We start from the raw sequence: 19,018 nt of genomic DNA, 5'->3' as shown, positions 1-19,018 counted from the left end.
CCAGCAGCAAATGGGCCAAGAACAACGGAATATCAATGAGGCATTGTGTGCGGGTGTGCTCGGCCGGTGGAGGGCCGTGTGCACACGGCCTCGCTGGTGTGAAACCGGTGGGTGTGGACGTGTGGGTGCACGGGCAGCGCCCATGCTCCATGCTTCCTAGATAACGCAAGAACTGCTCCCAAACGATGTCTGGAAAGAGTCCCTCCCCGTGGATCTGAGCCACGACTGACACAGGGGCAAGTGACATTTTAATAGCGAGTTCTCAGAAGCTGGCATGGGCAAGGCAGGGCCTATCCCTGGTGGACTTCTCAGGACTAGGCTCATTCAAGTCACATGAGACCGAATGGTGAGACCCCAGCAGCATGGTCAGAAGCGGCTGAAAGGCAACTGGCCATCTTTGATAAGGCTCAACTTGGGGACCTGGTGGGGAGGTGTTGACCGGAAGGTGCATACACCTGCAGGAGATGCTTATGCTGTCACCACAGAGAAAGTCCTTGTCAGCATCCCTTCTTCATGAGCCCTTCTTATCCGGCCTCACCCTCTGGGACCTCCCCTTGTCCTATGGCAGCAAATCTAAAAAGTTCTAAGCAAATCTGGTGATGCTAGGGGGTCAGAGGCTGCTGCAAGGAAGCAAGTGCCTCTGGGCCCTCAGGACCAAGTGCCCCATCCCCCAAACCTAGAAGGTGGTGGCAAGGACTAGCCATGCCTGGCACCTGGCCCAGACCCCTCAGCTCACAACTGCTCTCCTCCGCCATCGTCTGGAAGTGGCCAAGCAGGGCTGTATATTGGCTCACTGTTTACACACCCCCACTGTCTGCCCTAAACAGGGGTAAGGCCTGAGTATACAAAATGTGATTCTGTTACCGCGGGGCAAGTAACACCACTCCTGCAACATTCCCTTAAGATCCCGAGGCTGACCTCAGGAGCGTGTGTGCTCAGTGTGTGTGGGTGGAATGGGGTGCGTGAGAGTGGGAGGGGGCGTGGCAGACAGAGACCAAGCAGGTGGGTTTTTCTCACAATGCATTTTGGGTCCACCTGTAGCAGAATCCTTTGGGAATATTTACTAATAATGTTGAGTCCTGGCCCCTGTGCCCACTGAATCGAGGTTTCTGAGAGTGGGACCCAGGAACCTGCATTTCTAGTGAGGGCCTTCTCTGTTGAGCACGGAGAGACTGAGAACCAAAACTCCCCAAGATGGGAAGGAATAAGAACTATCCACATTGATCTGCACCTCGGAGGCCCCCAAGTGCCTGACACTTGAGCAGAGAAGGGCTGAGGGCCCACTCAGCCAGGCACCCCCCTGGATGTGTCTGGAGATAAATCCAGACAGCAGTTCCCAGAGACCCTGCCAGACCCGCCCAGCCCCGCCTGGCCTACCTGTGTGTGAGCGCAGGTGGCGTTTGAGGGCGGTGTGGCTGGGGAAGGTGCGGTTGCACTCGCTGCAGATGTAGCTGCGCACGCCCGCATGGACCTCCATGTGCTGCTGGAGCGCGCTCTGCGCCTGGAAACGCTTCCCGCACAGCAGACAGAAGACGGCCATGTCCGTGCCTGCGGGGGACAGGAGCAGGAGAGCCTCAGCAGGTGCATACACAGGCTGTTCTTCACCCAGCCGGGCTGGAGCAAGGAGCCAGCGTCTGGACAGTGCCCCCACCCCAGGCCCCATGCTCTGCAGCAAACCCAGAAGTGGTGCAGGCCATGCAGTGTTGATGGAGCACCCCGTACGTGGCTCCAGTGGTGGAAGAAAGCAACTTTCTTCCTGCCTTCATGGAACCTGAAGTCTGGTGGGAGAAAGACAGGCATTAATCAAACACATCGCGGCAGCAGCAAATGGGTCTGCAGTCGTATGGAGTGCCACGGGGAGGGCAGGGTACCCAGCAAGCATCTCTCAGAGGGACTTTCAGGGCCTGGGCCAGGCGGACGGGAGTCAGGGTGCCTCTGCGAGAAATCACGATGATGAAGATGACACGTGCCTGCCACGATTTAAATGCAACTAACTCAAAATCACGTCTCCAAAAGGCGGGTTCTACACCCTCACCCTTCAGATAAGGGAAAGGAGGCACAGAGAGCTTGAGGAACTTGTCCAAAGGAGCACAGGGTTTACAAGGCAGCCTGGAGTTGCTCCTCTCCTGATGCTGGCCACAGTCCCAATTCTCTTAACCACACCTCCATTCATTAAATGCATGTGTACATCTTAAGGTTGCCTGTCCTCATCATAGATGGTCCCCAGTTCCCTGGGCCATCGGGAGAGCATTCCAGGAAGATGGAACAGTGTCTGTGAGCTGGAGAGAAACATGCTGGATCGGAGGACCAGACAGGACAGCGCAGCTGGGGAGGCAGAGAGAAAGTTGAGGGGGGAGGCCAAAGAAGTGGGCAGAGCCGGCTTGCACGGGGTCTTGAAAACCTTGTAAGAGCTTTAGGCTTCATCATAAGACCAATGAGCAACTGTGTAGGGATTTTTAAGCTAATGAGGCACATGAGATTTTCATTTAACTCTGTCCTGTCGTTCCCTGGGCTGCTGAGAAGCATAGTAGGTACCCCATGGTGCCCTACAAGGACAGGCTGCCATTTTCTGTCTGTTATCAACCCCCTTTCCGATGATGCTTTGGAGCGAGATGGCTTTCTGGGGTTCAGCACCACGTGAGGAAGCGTCTAAACCCACCATCTGAGTCCTAACTGGGAGCTCCTTGCCCACCTTGGATTCCATTTTCCTAAGAACATCAGCTCCCCCCCCACCCCGGAAAGTCTAGCTGCTCACCTCTCTTTGCTGGCACCTGAGCACCATCACCTGTGCTCAGCACAGTGCTGCCTCCTCCCCATCCCCGCCCCCCAACACTGTAAGAGACACAAGCGGGAAAGAGGGTCAGGTCCAGCCCCTGTCAGCCCAGAGCAGAATCGGGGCAGAGCTTAGGCTGCAGCAAGTTGTGGGCTGCTCGGTGTGGAATCGGGGAGCTCCTGGTGAAACGGGGAAGAGCTTGCTACTCCCAGGTCCATCAGCAGAAACAGCAAATGGGAGGCCTGTTCTCGCTGTCTCTATCCCATTCATGACGGGGTTTGCAATGGACTGGCGGGAAGGCAAGGATCGCCTCTCATCCCCACCAAGCCCCCACCCCTCACAGCACATGCACCCATGCTCCATTCCACTGCCTGCACCCAGGTCTCAGGAAGGCTGAGCAGGGGAACTGAGTACAAGCAAGGGCAGGAATTTGCTCCTGGCCTCAAAGAGCAAAAGAGAAGGGGAACTAACACAGACCTTGTGCCAGGTCCTTTATCTATGTTGTCATCTCATTTAAAACTTGCAACCCTACAAGGCAGGATTCTCATGCCCCTTCTTACAAATGGGGAAACAGAGTGATTAAATAGCTTGCCTAAGGTCACACAGGTAGAAAGAGGCAGGACTGGGATTTATAAATGTCCGAGTCTGTCCGATTTCAGAAACCGCACGGCTGGGCTCATGTCTCTGTCTGCACCTGCTACCTGTCTATCCGGGCTTCTCCTGGAAGAGGCACAGGACGGACATGGCTGCGTCGGGAGCCCCAGCGCATCCGGGGCCCATGCTAGCAACAGGGAGAGAACCCGGGCCAGGAGGAACGCACTGGAGGCCGGATCACAAGGCAGAGCTCTCTGAAGCTTTCCAGCAAGCTCTCTGCGAGGTACTGGGGCGCTCGCTTCACTTGATGGCGGGGGCACACTGAGCAGAGTGGTCTGCCCAGCAGAAGCAGGCTGAGGGCCGACAGTGCGTCCTAAAAGCCCAGTCGGGCCCAGCCAGCAGGCCCAGGAGAGTCCGTCTGTCACGTGTTCTGTGCCACAGCACCTCTGCCCACTTCATCGCAACGGCCCCCAGCACCGACCCCCTCCTTGACCCTGACCTTGCCCCACAGAGAGCCTCAATGAAGCCAGACATCAAACATCTGCCTTTTATCTGTAAGATGGAGCCGGCATCCTGGGCGAGCCATGCCCTTTAAGTGCCCAGGTTTCTCCTGCATCCCTGAAATCCTCAGTGTGGAAGGATCCTGGGTCAGAGAAGCATGAAGGACCTTCCCAGCAGGACACCCCGAGCCTAAAAGCCAGGCCAAGAGAAGCTCTGAGGGCCAGTCCCACCACAGGGCAGAGCCTCACCCCCATCCCCTCCATCCCGTGGTCCTCCCAGGGCCCCAAAGCTGCCCCGCTATGTGGTCTCTTTCTCTCAGGATGGCCTGAACCCACTTCGTGTCCATTCAGCCGACTCAGTGAACATCACCTAGTGTAGGCACTGGGCCAGGTGACGACAGGGATGCTGGGATCACCCAGAGGAGCAGGGTCCCAGATCAGTGCGGGACACAAATAAGTCAACAACCAGCCAGAGGGTAGCACAGGCTGATGGACACCAAGAGGGCTTTGGAGATTTTGAGCTCAGCTTTCAGAAACGAAGAGTGCTGAGAAGCTGAGGACCAGAGAAAGGAGGCAGGCTAAGGAAACACCACAAGCAACTTTCTGAGCAGGCAGGGACAGAGGAAAGACCCGGGGGGTGAAGATGAGCCAGGGAGGTTACTGGGGGTCAGAGCACAGAGGGCCATATCGCCAGGTGGGACAGGTTAGATTTCATTCTGCAGGCAACGCGGTGCCATTAAAAGATGGGGGGAGGATGCCAGCGCGATATAACCTGTATGTGAGGGCAGTGACCCTGGAGGCAGCGTGGGGACCAACAGCAGTGGCAAGTGGCATCTCTTCCCTGGAAGCAGGGAGAGAGATTATGGCTTTTCTGTTACCACTGGAGGAGGGTGGGACCAGACTACGGGCTGCAAGAAGAGGAGGGGGACTGGAGAAGTAGAATCCTGGGCAGTGGCAGTCCCTCGGCCTGGGCTCTAGTTGGGAAGCATGGTGCATCTGAAGTCTGGGATGCCAGCTCTACACCGTGGTGATTAAAGTTACGCAGTCACCACCCGGAAAGGAAATGCTATAGGATTCCTACAGTGGTCCCTCTCCCCTTCCTGGGACGTCCCACAAGGTGCATGGGTTCTCCCTGGCCACCGATCCACTGCCCGAGGCTCAGAGATGAAGAGATGGGGGCTCTGAGGCCCCACATCCACTCTCTCCATCCTTCTGTTCAGAGGTAACAACTGAGAGGATGGAAAAATATTTTAAAAGAAAAAAGGAAAGGGCGGGGGGTGGGGGGGAGAAGTGGATGAGATGCCAGAAAAGTTACTGGTGTATGCAAGTTAAAAATCTACACTAGATTTGAGTTATTAAACAATTTGCTGTAGTTTCTGCCTAGCTGATTGCTCGCATGTATGATGAGTCAGGGCAGACTCTATTACCCTGGGAGATTAAGCAAATAAATGCTAGCTTTTGGAAACACATTAAAATGTGGGACTATGGAAATAAAATTATCTAGAAAATTGTATTAGCAATTCATTAGCTACAGTGAGATGTGCAGCGGGGCCAGGCACCCCCACCCAGCCCCAGCAGCGTTAGCACTCTGTTCCCTCCAACGCCTGAGCCCCTGAGATGCTCTCTGACTCTTCCTCTGATGTGGGGGGACCTCGTGCCTGATGCCGCCGGGGAGACGGAAGGAGACTTCACGGGTTGCAAAAGACCTTCAGAAATCAAATGGTCAGCACAACACGAGGGAGGCAAAAGCAGCACATGGGTCCCGGCTCTGACCCTCACTTGCCTTGTGACCCAGAGCAAGGGTCTGAACTTCTCTGGACCAGAGTTTGCTCATCTTTTGCCAGATTGCTTGCGGCTGTTGGGAGCATCCAGTGAGACACCTGAGTGAAAAAGCTTTTTAACTCTAAAGTGGCTGCAGAGCCAGCGCCAGCCCAGACGATACCTCTGTCTGAATTAGAAAACCATGCCTCTTCCTCTGGGCAGACACAGATCCTCGCCTGGGCACACAGCTCTGGCAAGGACAGAGGGCTGGACTCCAGCCTCCATGTCTCCTCCCGTAGTGAACAACCTGGATACGATCACGGCCACCCTGCACGATACACAAGCCTAAGTTGTTCTATCGACTTTGGGCTTCTTCTTCCAGGGAGCTGACCCACAAGAAGGCTTCTGGGATGAGTGCCACCATTCAGGACTCAGTGCCAAGAACACCTTCTTTCTCTGAGCCCTCACGATTCCAGCTTCATTATTAAAACCTTCGTTGCACATTCTTCTGACCTTCAGCCGCGCCTGCTAGATGGTAAGCCCTCCAAAGCAGGGGCTGCTTTCTTCATCGTTACGCCTCCAACATAGAGCACAGGGCCTGGCATACAGTAGGCACTCGATAACTGCATGTTGTATTAAAGAATAAATCAGGAGCTGTGGGACAATCCCAAAGGGCAGAGGGGGCCACCGGGCAGGGAAAGTCAAGTACAGAGAGATGGACAGCTAGAGCTGGGGAGAGCCCACACCATAGGCCACCGTTACTGAAGGGTGGTCCACAGAGAGCTAGTCTCTTTGGGGCCTCTCACGTCTGTCTGATGGGTTCAACAGGACTCCCCAGGTTCTGACTCCATGTCTGAGTTCTGTTGCTCTGAAGCGAAGACCTAGCCCACAGATGGACCAGTTGTACCACATCACGCAGTGATACAGAAGACCCCAGTTCTGGCCCAGAGATGCAGCCCTTCCTGGCTCTGTGACCCTGGGCTGGGTAGCTGCTGCCCTCGGCCTCATGTCTGCATCTGGGAATTGCTGAGTATTCATGACTAAGCTGCCCTTTCCAGCACCAACGTCACAGTGCTGTTATGAGGCAACTGACAAATGTTATTGAGTGTGTAAATCCTACCAGTGTATGGTTTTCTATCAATCTGTAAATTTCAGTGTAACCCAGATACACAAATCAGCCATGGCCCAAAGAAATCATTTATCAGGTCAAAGAACAGCACTTCCTCTGCTCTTCTGAAGAATGAATGGGGCTCAGTCTTAGGCTGGACTCCAAGGGCGTCTGTCTGCCTGAAGGGAATCTGAACGAGGAAGAGGGAGTGGGTGTGGCAGGGTTGATGGAGAGAGGTTCTAGGTAATGTGCGCAGGGTCCATGCAAATATCTGGACCCTCATTTGCATCATTTCTATCTGGAGATGGTGACCCGCACCGCACCCACCTCCCACCCCCAAGGGCAGGCAGCACTGCCAAATTTGGCTTGCACGGCATGTACGACTCACAGAGTCCCAATTTAAAACAGGTTTAATTTTAGCCAAAAAAAATGGGAGGAAGCCAAGGCTAGGGTGGAACAGGAGGCAGGAGGGGTGACACAGACCCAGGGTATTTATTTCACCCAGGTGACGACTGGGTCTGAAATGATGAGACACAAAAACCCTCATGTTTACACCTGTGCCATTTCCATACCAATTAGCTCTTTAATAGAAAGGAAAGAGCAGGATCAGAGGGGTACACAGCTGGAGAAGACGTTCAGGTGCTACACCTTCTTGGAGCAAGGCCCTTATTATCCTGAGATATAAGCAGTTTCTTAAATCAAAAGAGCAGAGGGATCTAAATATACTCGGGGTTTTTTTGGTAAGCCAGCCGTGACTGCTACATGTGTGTGCGTGTGTGTGAGTGTGTTCATGCACATGGACCTCAGATGTGCTTCTCACGTCCAGCTCCACCTGACCTCATCCAAGAAAAGCAGAGCTGCTTCTCCCCCTCCCAGCCCTGCAGCTGCTCTCCAGGGGAAGAAAATATCAAATTTAGGGGGCCTGTGAAAACCTCAATTTAAACTGGAATCTCCTCCCACCCTCCACCCCCCTGCTCTGAAGCCCAAATCCTTCAGACGTGTCTCTCTACTTCCTCTGACCCCCAGGATGACTCTTTCCTAAAACACCATCTCCAACCCTGGGTAGCCTTTGTAACCACACACCAAAACTGTCACAGAAACTGCCACCTTTTTCCCTTCCCTGTCTTTCTCCTCCCTCCCCTCAGGTCATTGCTAAAAAAGTGACAGAGCTGCATCATCCATTGTGCAGGAGAAAAAGACAGACGGAGACCAGCAGCCCCGGACTGACTCACAGCAAAGACAGGAAGGTTCTGTCTGCATCTCAAGAGGCTGGAGCGGGGTGTGGGGAGGGGATCAGGACAGCAAGAAGACAGAAAGGAAGCAAAAGCCCCGACCGTGACATCGACGGGGCGACTCCCTCTGTGCCATCACTTAGGGCTTGGCTCCTTTTCAAGGGATCTATTGAAGAAAGCACAGAGATCCCTCTCTAGCTCTCCTCCTGGGCATAAGTTGAGTATCACTTGGGGTGAGTCCTGAACTCCCAGCTGTCCTCAGAAGACTAGCTAGGTGCACAAGGAAGGCCCAGCCTACCCAGCCCGAAAAGCGTCAGCCCTCTGACCCCCCTGCGAGTGACAGCTGCTGGAGAGTGGGAGACAAGTCCTGCCGTTTCCTTTACTGCCTACACCCTCTTTCCCAGAATGGGTAGAGAAGGCTGAGAAAACATCTTTGGAAGACTTGCCTCAAACCAAATTAGCCACAAGTCTGTGCACTGGTGCTTGTCTCCTACACAGAGTCACCTACTGCTGGTCACCTTTAAACATCTGCTCAGTTACATCTTCCCAAACCAAGCCAGGAGCTAAAAACCTTAGCATCTAGCCTTCTTGTCAATTTCAGCCTCATCAGTTCCAGTCTCCTCATCCAGCCCTCCCCACCCCTCTTCCCTTTCTCTCTTATCTACTTAGAATCTTGGAAGGCACCCTTGTATCAACGTAACCTTCCATTTCCGCCAGAGAAAGGGGGAATATTAGGGTTTCATATCGTTAGTCCAGGGAGCAAAGAGTTCTCAATGAATAACCAAAAGGGGGCGGAGCTGGAGCAGCTGATTCAAATTTGTTTTAAAACTAAGCCATGGATGGGTGATTACTTGTCTCAAAGCACACACCCCTGCATGTGCGTGCGTGTGCACTCGTACACATACACACACACCCCCCGCCCCGCCCTGCTCAGTCTCTTGGGGAATGTGGCCACATCCTCAGGCAGCAGTAGCTAGCAATGCTGGCTCCCAGAAAACTGTGTATTTGTTTAGCAGTGAGCTGCAGACACAAGTGCATTTCATTACTCGGCACCTCCAGCTACAGTAAACAAATTTGTCAGCTCACTAGCTCATTAAGGTGCACCCCGGACACAGGGGATTTATTGAGACCCGCACAATAAAAGTGACATGAATGGATTTACTAATTTTGTCAATCACTCCAACAAACGAGCTGAAGAGGGGGAGAAAGGGGCGAAACTGGGGGAAAGAAAGGAAAGAGGCAAAAAGGAAGGAGAAAGTTGAGTTTGGTTTGCAAGAGAGAATCAGCGGGTTAAAATGGGGCCAGATCTGTGCTTCGCTGCCTGGTTACATGACTGCCTCCCCGTTCCATCTACCCCTGGCTGGGCCACCCTGTCCAGGGCGCACAGGCCCCTGGCAGAAAGATGCCAAGGGCAACTGCAAGCTGTCAAACCAAGTCCCGGATCCCTGGCAGTGCTGCACCAGTGGGAACACGCTCCCAAGTAGCAGCCTCCTCTGCATCAGAAGGGACTAGCTGCCTCTCCTGGAACCTCCAACCCACACTGCAGTCCGTCCCCAGCCCAGCTCCTGGACCCTTCCAGGCATTCCAGAAAGAATCCAAACTTCCACCACAAGAGCAAGGAGAGGAAGAAGGAAAGGGAGCCGGTGTGAGTGGAGTTGGGGCGGTGGAGGGGGGGAGTAAATCCGGAGAGGTATGCGGCCCTCTGGTCTGTAACTTTCAAAATGACAGCAGGACTGGGGCAAAGGTCATGGGGTCCAAGGCCTTAAGCACCTCCGCCAGCTGTGGCGGTGCAGCCCGGAGCCCGCAGGACGCCTGCCCGTATAAATCAGCCGCAAGCAGCACCCGCTGGGGGCGAGGACAATGGGCCCCCACGGGGGTGGGAGGCAGGACAATGGGGCCCGGCCAGTGCGCAGGCCCGGAACAAATGCGCCCTGGCACCACAGGGGCCCCCATTTGTGAAACTAATTGGCCCACGATTGAAAAACTGGACCAACTTCAACAGCCCCGAGAGGAGAGGGCGGCCCATAGTCACCTAACCTAGCCCAGCTCTGCAGAGCCGGCCTGGCCCAGCCCTGGGGGTCTGAAATGAGAGCAGCTCTCAGGTGCTGCCAGCTCACGGAGGGAGGGAGATGGGACCTTTGAGATGGGGCTGGCCGTCTGGGGAGGAGGAGGGGCTGGGCAGGTGGGCATCTTGCCTCCTGGAAGGACCAGTGCCCAGCTTCTCCTCCCAAGAGCAGTGAAGGACTGATTTTCTCGGTTTCTCTACGCCGCTTGTTCGGCAGGATAAAGCTCCAAGGAAAGAGGCAGGTACCTGTTTACCCTCTGGGTTCCGGAAACCAAAGGGCTCCCAACTTCCCTCCTTTGGGGGTAGATGGGTACAAATAAACACAGAGCTAAAAAGGGCTCCTTCCTCCGTCCAGCCTCCCTGGCGTGTGTTCAGCTACACGTCCTCCGCCTGTGGCTGCTGTGGGAGGCCTGCAGCTCTCTGTAAGGCTGCATAAGAGCTGGCCTGTAAGCAGCGAGGGTCCCTCAGCCTCTAACTCATCTGGTCCTAAGGCTTCTGGGAAAGAAGCCCTGAAGTGTGTGATGGGAAGTCAGGCTGGTGTGTGAGAGGTCTGGTCTCCTGCCCTATCCTTTCCTGTGACTTCTCACTCCAGGGTCCCCACTGAAGACACGGAAAGCACTGGAGTCTTCGGCCAGAAGGCCTGTCCTCAAGTCCTGGCTCAGTGGCTAACTTGCTGTGCACTCCCAAGTAGGTAACTGGACCTCTCTGGGCCTCAGTTTTCTCACCAGCAAAATGAAGATGGAAGTAAATGATTTTCAAGGGTTCCCCACACTCTCACGATCCCTAATTCTAGGCCTACTGCAGAGGGGGCTGGAAGGCTGCAAGGTCTTTCTCCCGCTGAGATGCATTTCTTATATTCTCCTCCAAAATCTCACTTAATAGCCTTATTTCAGTTAAAAAGAATCTTGGGTCTTCACTGGGAACCACTGTTTAAGACTCACAAAGGGACAGCCACAGGCGAGGCACAGAAAAGACAGAAGCGTGACTGAGCATTTGCTTTGGCCCATCCAGGTCTCTCCCTCTGAGCCCCCAAGCAGCCCTGAGAGATGGGGGTGTTTTGAAAGATGGGGAAAGCGAGACTCAAAAGAATCTGATGGGTCCATTCTCTCAGGGAGCCACCAGTGACCGGCCAGTACCTCCCAGAACTGACCGTACACCCAGAAGGGCAATTCTTGAGGCGCTGGGTCCGAGAGTGCCTTTCGGCCTCTCTGTGCTGGGCGAGGGCCAGGCTGCTGGGGTGGCAGAGGGGAGCAGGGTCTGTCTCTCCCATGCCCCCCACACCGGGTGACAGAAACAACAACCGAGAGGGTGGCTCAGAGAACCAGAGCCTCTGAATCCAGTGGTTTCATTTCCTTAGAACGTTGCCCAATACATAGTGGGCACTTGAATTCTGAGCAGTGTGTCGAGAGCTTCCTGGGAGGGCGTCGAGCTTCCACCTGAAGATGAAACCCGATTTCCTGATTTGTACAATAACTCATCACTGGGTCTCTTTCCTCTCTTGTCTTCAGGAGCACAAGACATTTTCAATAGAGTCCACCTCTCCAGTTTCAGGCATCCCCAGTCATCCTGAAGCCCCTAGGGAGGAACCGGGGCCCAGACGAGGGGTCTTTGGGAAAGAAATAACTCAGCTGGGGTCTGATCTAAAGTGTCCTGTAAATCCCCATGGCTCCTAGAGATGGTGAGGTGGAGGCAGGAGGAGACCCACATAGAGAAGGGACGGACAAGGAGAGAGAGAGACAGACCTTTACAAGACAAAGACCCAGAGACAGAATGGGGAGAGGAGGGGAACAGGGGCTGGGGGAGACAGAAATCCAAAACAAAATGAAATTCTGATTGTTTCAGAGCCATTTAAATATCAGCCAAACATTGGGCACTGAAAAAGAAAAATTGCCCCGCACAAACAAACAAAACCAAACCAAAAAAAAAAAAAAAAAAAAGAGAGAGAGTGATGTATTCATTTTACTGACATTTTAATGGTTCCTCTCCTCCCCCTCCCCCCAGAAGATGATTACAAATTAAGCAGCATTTAAATGCTTTTTACTGTCAACAATTAAAAGGAGGGCTGTGAGCCTGAGAGTGTGGTAGCCATTCATTCCCACGGTAACCAGGCAGGCCCTCCTGCACTGTACCGCGCACAATGGCCAAACAGGGAGAAGTGCACACACCGTTAATTTTGCAGGATATTCTAAGCAAATTAAAAAAATTAAAAGCTCTTGGCACAAAGATAGACACCACGAGTGAGGGCAGGGCCAGGAGGTCAAGCTCACAGAGTTAAAGTCTTAGCCACGGCAGAGTTTAAGCACAGTCTGATTACACCTTATTCGAGGCAGCGTTGCGTTCGGTGTACATACTGTGTGTTGGCAGGGAGGTACGGGGTGGAGGTAGCCTTCCTGGGGACAGAAGAATAAACAATTAAGAGAGCCCGGGAGCTCTAGGCCAGACCTCAGGCCCCAGGCAGTAGGCAGAAGACACATTAGCTGCCCCAACCTGGGCTTCCCAGCAGGCATCGGTCTGCCCACGGCCACCCCTCCAGCGCCTGAGCCACAGCCCTCTCTGCGGGCCCACACGTAGGGACCAGGTGATCTTAATTTCACTCTGGTTCGAGGAAAGGATTTCATTCCAGGCTGGACCAAAGAACAAATTGAAGCTCTCAGAAGCCAACTCTCTTCTTTCAATACCCATACTGTCACTATCAATTCATGCCCAACCCCTGCCCGCCCAGCCCAAGACCGCCAACACCCACGTCTTCCCAAAAAGCTAACCCTCAGTCCGGGTTGGGTCTCAGTACATTTTATTGCTAGACCTCTGTTTCAGCCAACGCAAGAAGGATTCTCACCATGAACCCGTATCATCACAGGTGCCTCTTAGAGTAACGGGAAGACAAAAAACTCAGCCCCCTGGATAAAGGGGAGAAAAGCAAAGATAAAAAAAAGAAAAGGAGTGTGGGGTGGGGAACATGGGACGCAGCCACCAATTTCCTTTCCAGTCCTTCGGAGAGGAGGATGGAAAGCAAGAGAAGTGAGCTGGTGAGAGTGAGAGGAGGCTGGGTTTAGAAGGAACCGGGTACATTTCTGTCCCGTAAAGTTTAATATGCAGGAGGGGCCGCACAGAAATAAAAGAGACACGTCCCCTTTAAAAGGAAATATAATTTACAGTGTGCAGCCAGGCGGCCCATAGTTTCAATCTCGTTTACTATAGAGAAAACTCTGCTAGCTGTTCTCTATCCCACAAATCCGATTTAATCAGACAAGCCAGCCAGCGTGGCTTGGAGTAAAAACGGATAATTAGTAAACAGAGAGCTACTCCAGTGCTTCATTGGCATTCGAGTTGGGCTACTGTGTCGCATTTAAAATGCAGTCTGATGAAGTTTACAAAATCAAACCATTTGTTACTCCTATTGAAGAGGCTTCAGGCCACTTGCAATTAAATTGGAATTAGTGCTCGGAATGAGACACAGCAAATTCATACTAAAAAGGGATCTGACTTTGAGACATTTGACTTCACTTCAACAGTTTCTGTGTGAGTGTGTGTGGGTGGGGGTTACGAAAGAACTCACTCGCCCCGACTCTGCAGGGCTCCCCAACTCCGTGAGCCTGCCCCCCACAACCTGCCACTTTCTGGGCTGGCTGCGGGGGAGGGGGCAGCGGGGGAGGGGACGGACAGCTGACACTGGGGAGCCAGGCCCTGCATTCACACCAGGAAGATACTGTACTAGGGAAAATGTGTCCACAAAGGACCATATGGCTCCCTTCTGCATTGAGCCTTTGGACAAGGGGGTGGGAGGGGGGCGGGGAAGCTGCCAGAAGGCACACTTCCAGGGGCACCGGCCCCGCCCACTTCAGACAGCAGGCTGGCAGCTTGGGGAGAATGGGGGCACTTTTTCCCCTTTGGCTCAGTTCCTGCGATGCTCCTGCCCCTTCCCTCCCTCCAGGGTCCACGCACAGGGAGGGTTTCCAACACCACGTCCTACTCATCAGCCTACTCCCGGCCAAGCACTGCCCTTCTAGGCAGAAAAGGTGGGGCAAACCATCTTGGCAGGGCTCTTAACCTCGAGGGGGCAAAACCCCAAGCCATCCAGGGATAGAATTCAGGAAGTTGGTGAACCTGGGAGGGGAAAATATTCCATCTTGATTTCCACCGACCTGTAACTGAAATTCAGCAGTTCCTTCAATGGGGCATGAAAGCAGTGGGATTAGCTGTACCTGTCACTTGGTCGTCCACAGAGAGCTGGACATTTTCACGCCGCATTAGAAGAAGTGTTGCAGTTATCTCGAAACATTTATGCAACCCAGATATTAGACCACTGTTTAACAAAGAATCACACGTATACTGTGTCACAAATGGTTTAAAAATATCTTGCTAGCTGTACTTAAAGTTTCCATCCATAATCTTATGGATTTCACTTTGTGTGTCTAGGGGCATTATTCTGAAGGATTTACAGGTTTCACCAGATTTCCCAAAGGGCGCACGGCACAAAATGTTCAGAATTCCTGGTCTTGGGGCTTGGCGTAGGAATGAGGAGGAGTCATCATTCAACGGGGGCAGAGTTTCAGTTTGGGAAGATGAAAAAGTTCTGTGGATGGATGGTGGCAACAGCTGCACCACAATGTGACTGTACTTAAGGCCACTGAACTGTACTCTTACAAATGGTTAAAATGGTAACTTCTATGTTGTATGTATTTTACCAAAAAAAAAAAAAAAAAAAAAAAAAGAATCCTTAGTCTCAACTGCTCCAAAGTTACTTGTGCTTCTACAATCCCTCTGCTGCCTGGAAGTATCTAGACTTACATCCAGTTTCATTCTTTCTAAACTTTTCCATCTGCAGCTTAGACCAGAGCTGCACACTCAGGCTCCCGGGAAGCAGGGAACCATCCTGAATGGGTCCTGAGAAAGGACACAGCAGGAGGTCCAGGCTCTCTGCTCAGTTCTGTGGTTGCCAAACAGCCTTGGGTGAGTCACTTCAAATTCAAGTTTACCGTCTCCCTCTCCCCATCAGAACGAAAGCTGCTTGAGACCAGGGACCTCATTTCTCTAATACATAGCTGACAGGTTCTTGGACCTGACAGGTGTCTGATGAATATTTACCGGATGGAGGGAAGGACGGATGGGCGGATGAAGGATTAAACAAATGAATTTTCTCTCTCTGGCCCTCAATCTCATCTGTGACATAAAGAGGGTAGGCTCTGTGATCCTTTAAAGCTCCTGCAGTCCCCGCGGGGCTCCATCTGCTCACCAGGCTCCCCACCTACTGCCCACACCCTTCCCTCCAGCGCGGAGCCCCCAGAAGCCGACAGTGAGTGGTGCGCGCAGACCTCAGGCCCTGCCACACTGAGAGGAAACAGGCTGGAGATGATGGTGGGAGACGGAGGACAGTGAATTTACAGACTTGCTGAACAGACAAGCAACAAGACGGAGGCCTGAGAAGGGGCTTTTCTGTGGTTATCAAGCGGCATGCAATGGCTTTTAAAGCCCAGAAGGAGGAGATTGTCCTTTTTGCTATTCAGGGAGGGTGGGAGAGGAATTTGTGGTCAAGAACAAAAACCAAAATGGTCCACCAGCTTTTCCCACTTCCCTGAAATCTGACCTACCCTCCTTCCAAGCTGGCTGCAATCCTGACTTTCTAAATCTATCCCAGGGAAGGAAGATGGGGTATCTGGCAGACTCAAGCCTGGGCCTCAAGCCCACATTAGGTGGTGGGCATGCTCCTCCGACAATGGATGGGCAACCCGGTCCTCCCCCACCCACATGCACGCGCACACACATACACCCCTTGACGCCCAAGGAAGGTCTGCAGAGAAACCCCAGCTTCAGATTCTAACAAAGAAAGGCAAAGCACAATGTCCCTTATGCGTGGTTTGGGGTTCTGCTTTCTCCCGGATGGGTTCTTTCTCCCGGGTACCTCCCCTTTCAAGTCCTCCTCTGGAGTTTCTGGGCCACTCCCTGCCAGGACTGGAGTTGAGGTTGGCTCCAGAGCAGGTGGGAAAGCTGATGGCTGACTTCCCCAGGCCACAGCCAGGTGTCCGGCACCCCAGTCTCAAAGAGCCAGAGAAGACACCTCTATTCTATCCGACACAGTCAAGCACCACTTGATTGCCAAATCTTCCCATCCTTCCTCTTTCCAATTATCTCCATCCCCCTCTTTGGGTGACAGTCCTTTATTTCCCTTGGGAGACAACACTGAAGTGTCACTTTTAGCACCATTCGTTCATTCCCTTGTGCACTCATGCACCTGGCGTTTCTTGAGTTCCAGTTTTGCACAGGCATCAAATACCAAGGCCTCGATGCTGAGAAGGCAACTTCTTGCCCTTAAGAAGCTCACTGTCTTAAGAAGTAAAGCACAAGATGCCTGGACTTTGAGGTCAGACAGATCCTGGGTTCAAATCCTGGCTGTGCCATTTATTTACTAGATAGAGAATCATATGCAAATTTCCTAGTATCTCTGGGTCTTGGTTTCTTCATCTTTATTAGAGTTGTAACACCCACAATACAAGGTCACTGGGAGGATCAGAGAAAAGATATGAAAGTGTCTACCACAGCACCAGATGGTAGGGAATCAAGAAATGGGAGCTGTTTAGAACAGTGATCCAGGAGCCTGGCTGAGGGCTATGTGGAGACAGGGATGTAAACTGCACTGTGGTGTTTTAACTTAGGTACCCAGAACCGAACAGGACCGCTCCAGGAGATGCTCGCAGAGAACACTCCAGGCCTCTCATCATAAGAGCTGTTCCTCTAAGGCATTAAATTGAAACCTCCTTCCTATCCTCCAAGTTCTCCCATCCAGTGACTCTCACCAGAACTAGTCTCTAGTCCCCAACCACCCCCAGAACGTCCTTCCTCTCCTTACCTCTTTCCCCACCAGTCCAGACTTGAAGGCCCATGGTTCAACTATCAGCCGCCTCCCAGCCGATTCCCGAATGCCCGTGCCCACTTCCCTTCCACTGTCCCCACCCTACCAAACGCTAATCTTGGATCAGTCTAACTCATTGCCTTCTCCACTCCTGGAGCTGCCTACACATACTGCCTCTGCTTCCCAAGTGCTCGCTGACTCCTTAACCCGCCATGATCTTATTCTCGCCTCCATCATTCTATGAAGACCAAAACTCTGACTCCTTAACCCGCCATGATCTCATTCTCGCCTCCATCATTCTATGAAGACCAAAACTGTTTGCCTGTGATAACCAGTGACCCCCGTTATCACCAAATCCAACATTTTCCCAGTCTTCCTCTTGGCAGGAATTGATGACTACTTTTTCCTTCCCATGACTCCGCCCTCTCTTGGTCCCGGACCCTCCATGTCTCCCAGCAACTCCTTTTTAACCTCCATGATGGGGTGTGACTGTTCTGGAGGGCATAGTATGTTGGCGTTCCTCTGGATTCTGTTCTAATCTCCCTCTCTTGTTAGACACTCTTGTTTCGTAAACTCACCCACTTCCAGGGCTTCAAGGATCATTTATAGGCTGATGACTTCAAAATACACATGCCCAGTAAGCCTCTCTCTTCCGAATTCCAGATAGAACTGTATCCAAATGCCTCTCCACTGGATACCACACCTGCCTCACCACTGTAAAACCCAAACTGTGCATTATGCTGACGACAACAGCAAAGCTTTGCTTCTCCTTCAGTCAAGAGCCCCCTGTCACCCACTGGACCCCATGCAGGGAAAGGGGCCATCACCCTTGATTCCATCCTCTCTCACTTCTCACAGTAGATCAGTTATCAAATCTCTTCAGCCTCCTAAATATCTCAGAATGTTTTCCATTTCTCATCCATCCCCACTGCAACTACCCTGGTTCAAGCTGCCATAATTTCCTGCCTGGATCATGGCAATACTGTCCTAACTAGTCTCCCAGCGTTCAGCTGAAACCCCTCCAATCTGTTCACAACCGTGTAGTCAAAGTCATTTTTCTAAAACATGATTTGGTGTCAGTCTCCTGGTTAAGACCTCATCATGGCCCCCCAACGTGCTCAGGAAAAAGGCAGAGCTACTTAAGGGGTGTTCAGGAGCCTTTCACATTTTTTTAAACACTTTTTATTGAGTTATAGTCAGTTTACAATGTTGTGTCAAATTCCAGTGTAGAGCACAATTTTTCAGCCATACATGAACATACATATATTCAATGTCATATTTTTTTCGCTGTGAGCTACCATAAGATCTTGTGTATATTTCCCTGTGCTATACAGTATAATCTTGTTTATCTATTCTACATTTTGAAATCCTAGTCTGTCCCTTCCCACCCCCCAACCCCCTTGGCAACCACAAGTTTGTATTCTATGTCTATGAGTCTGTCTCTCTTTTGTATTTATGTTTTTTGGTTTTTTTGTTTTTTTTAGATTCCACATATGAGCGATCTCATATGGTATTTTTCTTTCTCTTTCTGGCTTACTTCACTTAGAATGACATTCTCCAGGAACATCCATGTTGCTGCAAATGGTGTTGTCGGTTTTTATGGCTGAATAGTATTCCATTGTATAAATATACCACCTCTTCTTTATCCAGTCATCTGTTGATGGACATTTAGGCTGCTTCCATGTCTTGGCTATTGTAAATAGTGCTGCTATAAACACTGGGTGCAGGTATCATTCTGAAGTAGCAGGAGCCTTGCACACTGAATGCCCATCCACCTCTCCCATCTCAGGTCTCGGCCCTCTTCCCTAACCTGCTTTCAGTTCCGTGAATCTGCCTTATTGTCGCCCAGCTCTGGGCATTGATCCACATGGACCTAAACCTCGCATTCGCCCCTTTCTCCCCAACTACCCCATCTTCTTTACTTAATAATATCTTCTCATCTTTCAGATGACACCACCTCCAAAGGCCTCCCAACCCCCATCCAAGATGGACACCTCTGTGTGCTCTTACAAAACCTCACGCCTCCCTATGACAACATTTCTCCTGTACATGACTTGCTTGCTTACTTATCTATCCCCCTGTAAGACATGAGCCCCAGGAGGACAGGAATTCTGTCTTGCCACCTCTGTGTTCCCAGG

At 52.1% G+C, this 19,018-nt stretch overlaps 1 protein-coding gene across 3 annotated transcripts in view; it reads right to left on the bottom strand.

The window, feature by feature from the left end:
- ZBTB16 (zinc finger and BTB domain containing 16) overlaps nt 1–19,018 on the bottom strand; it is a 183,885-nt gene that overhangs the window by 11,467 nt on the left and 153,400 nt on the right. For 2 of the 3 annotated variants that reach the window (XM_031443666.2, XM_031443667.2), the window contains exons 5-6: nt 12,385–12,423; nt 1,378–1,548 (exon numbers count right to left, since the gene is read on the bottom strand). In XM_031443666.2, coding sequence (XP_031299526.1) covers nt 1,378–1,548; nt 12,385–12,423 — 210 coding nt within the window. The remainder of the gene's footprint in view (nt 1–1,377; nt 1,549–12,384; nt 12,424–19,018) is intronic. The other variant, XM_010983308.3, reaches the window with a different exon arrangement.

This window comes from Camelus dromedarius, chromosome 34 (genome assembly GCF_036321535.1).
Source record: "Camelus dromedarius isolate mCamDro1 chromosome 34, mCamDro1.pat, whole genome shotgun sequence".
In the NCBI taxonomy this organism is placed as follows: domain Eukaryota; kingdom Metazoa; phylum Chordata; class Mammalia; order Artiodactyla; family Camelidae; genus Camelus; species Camelus dromedarius.
Note: the sequence above shows the minus strand (reverse complement) of the source record. Positions and strands in the feature narration are given on the sequence as shown.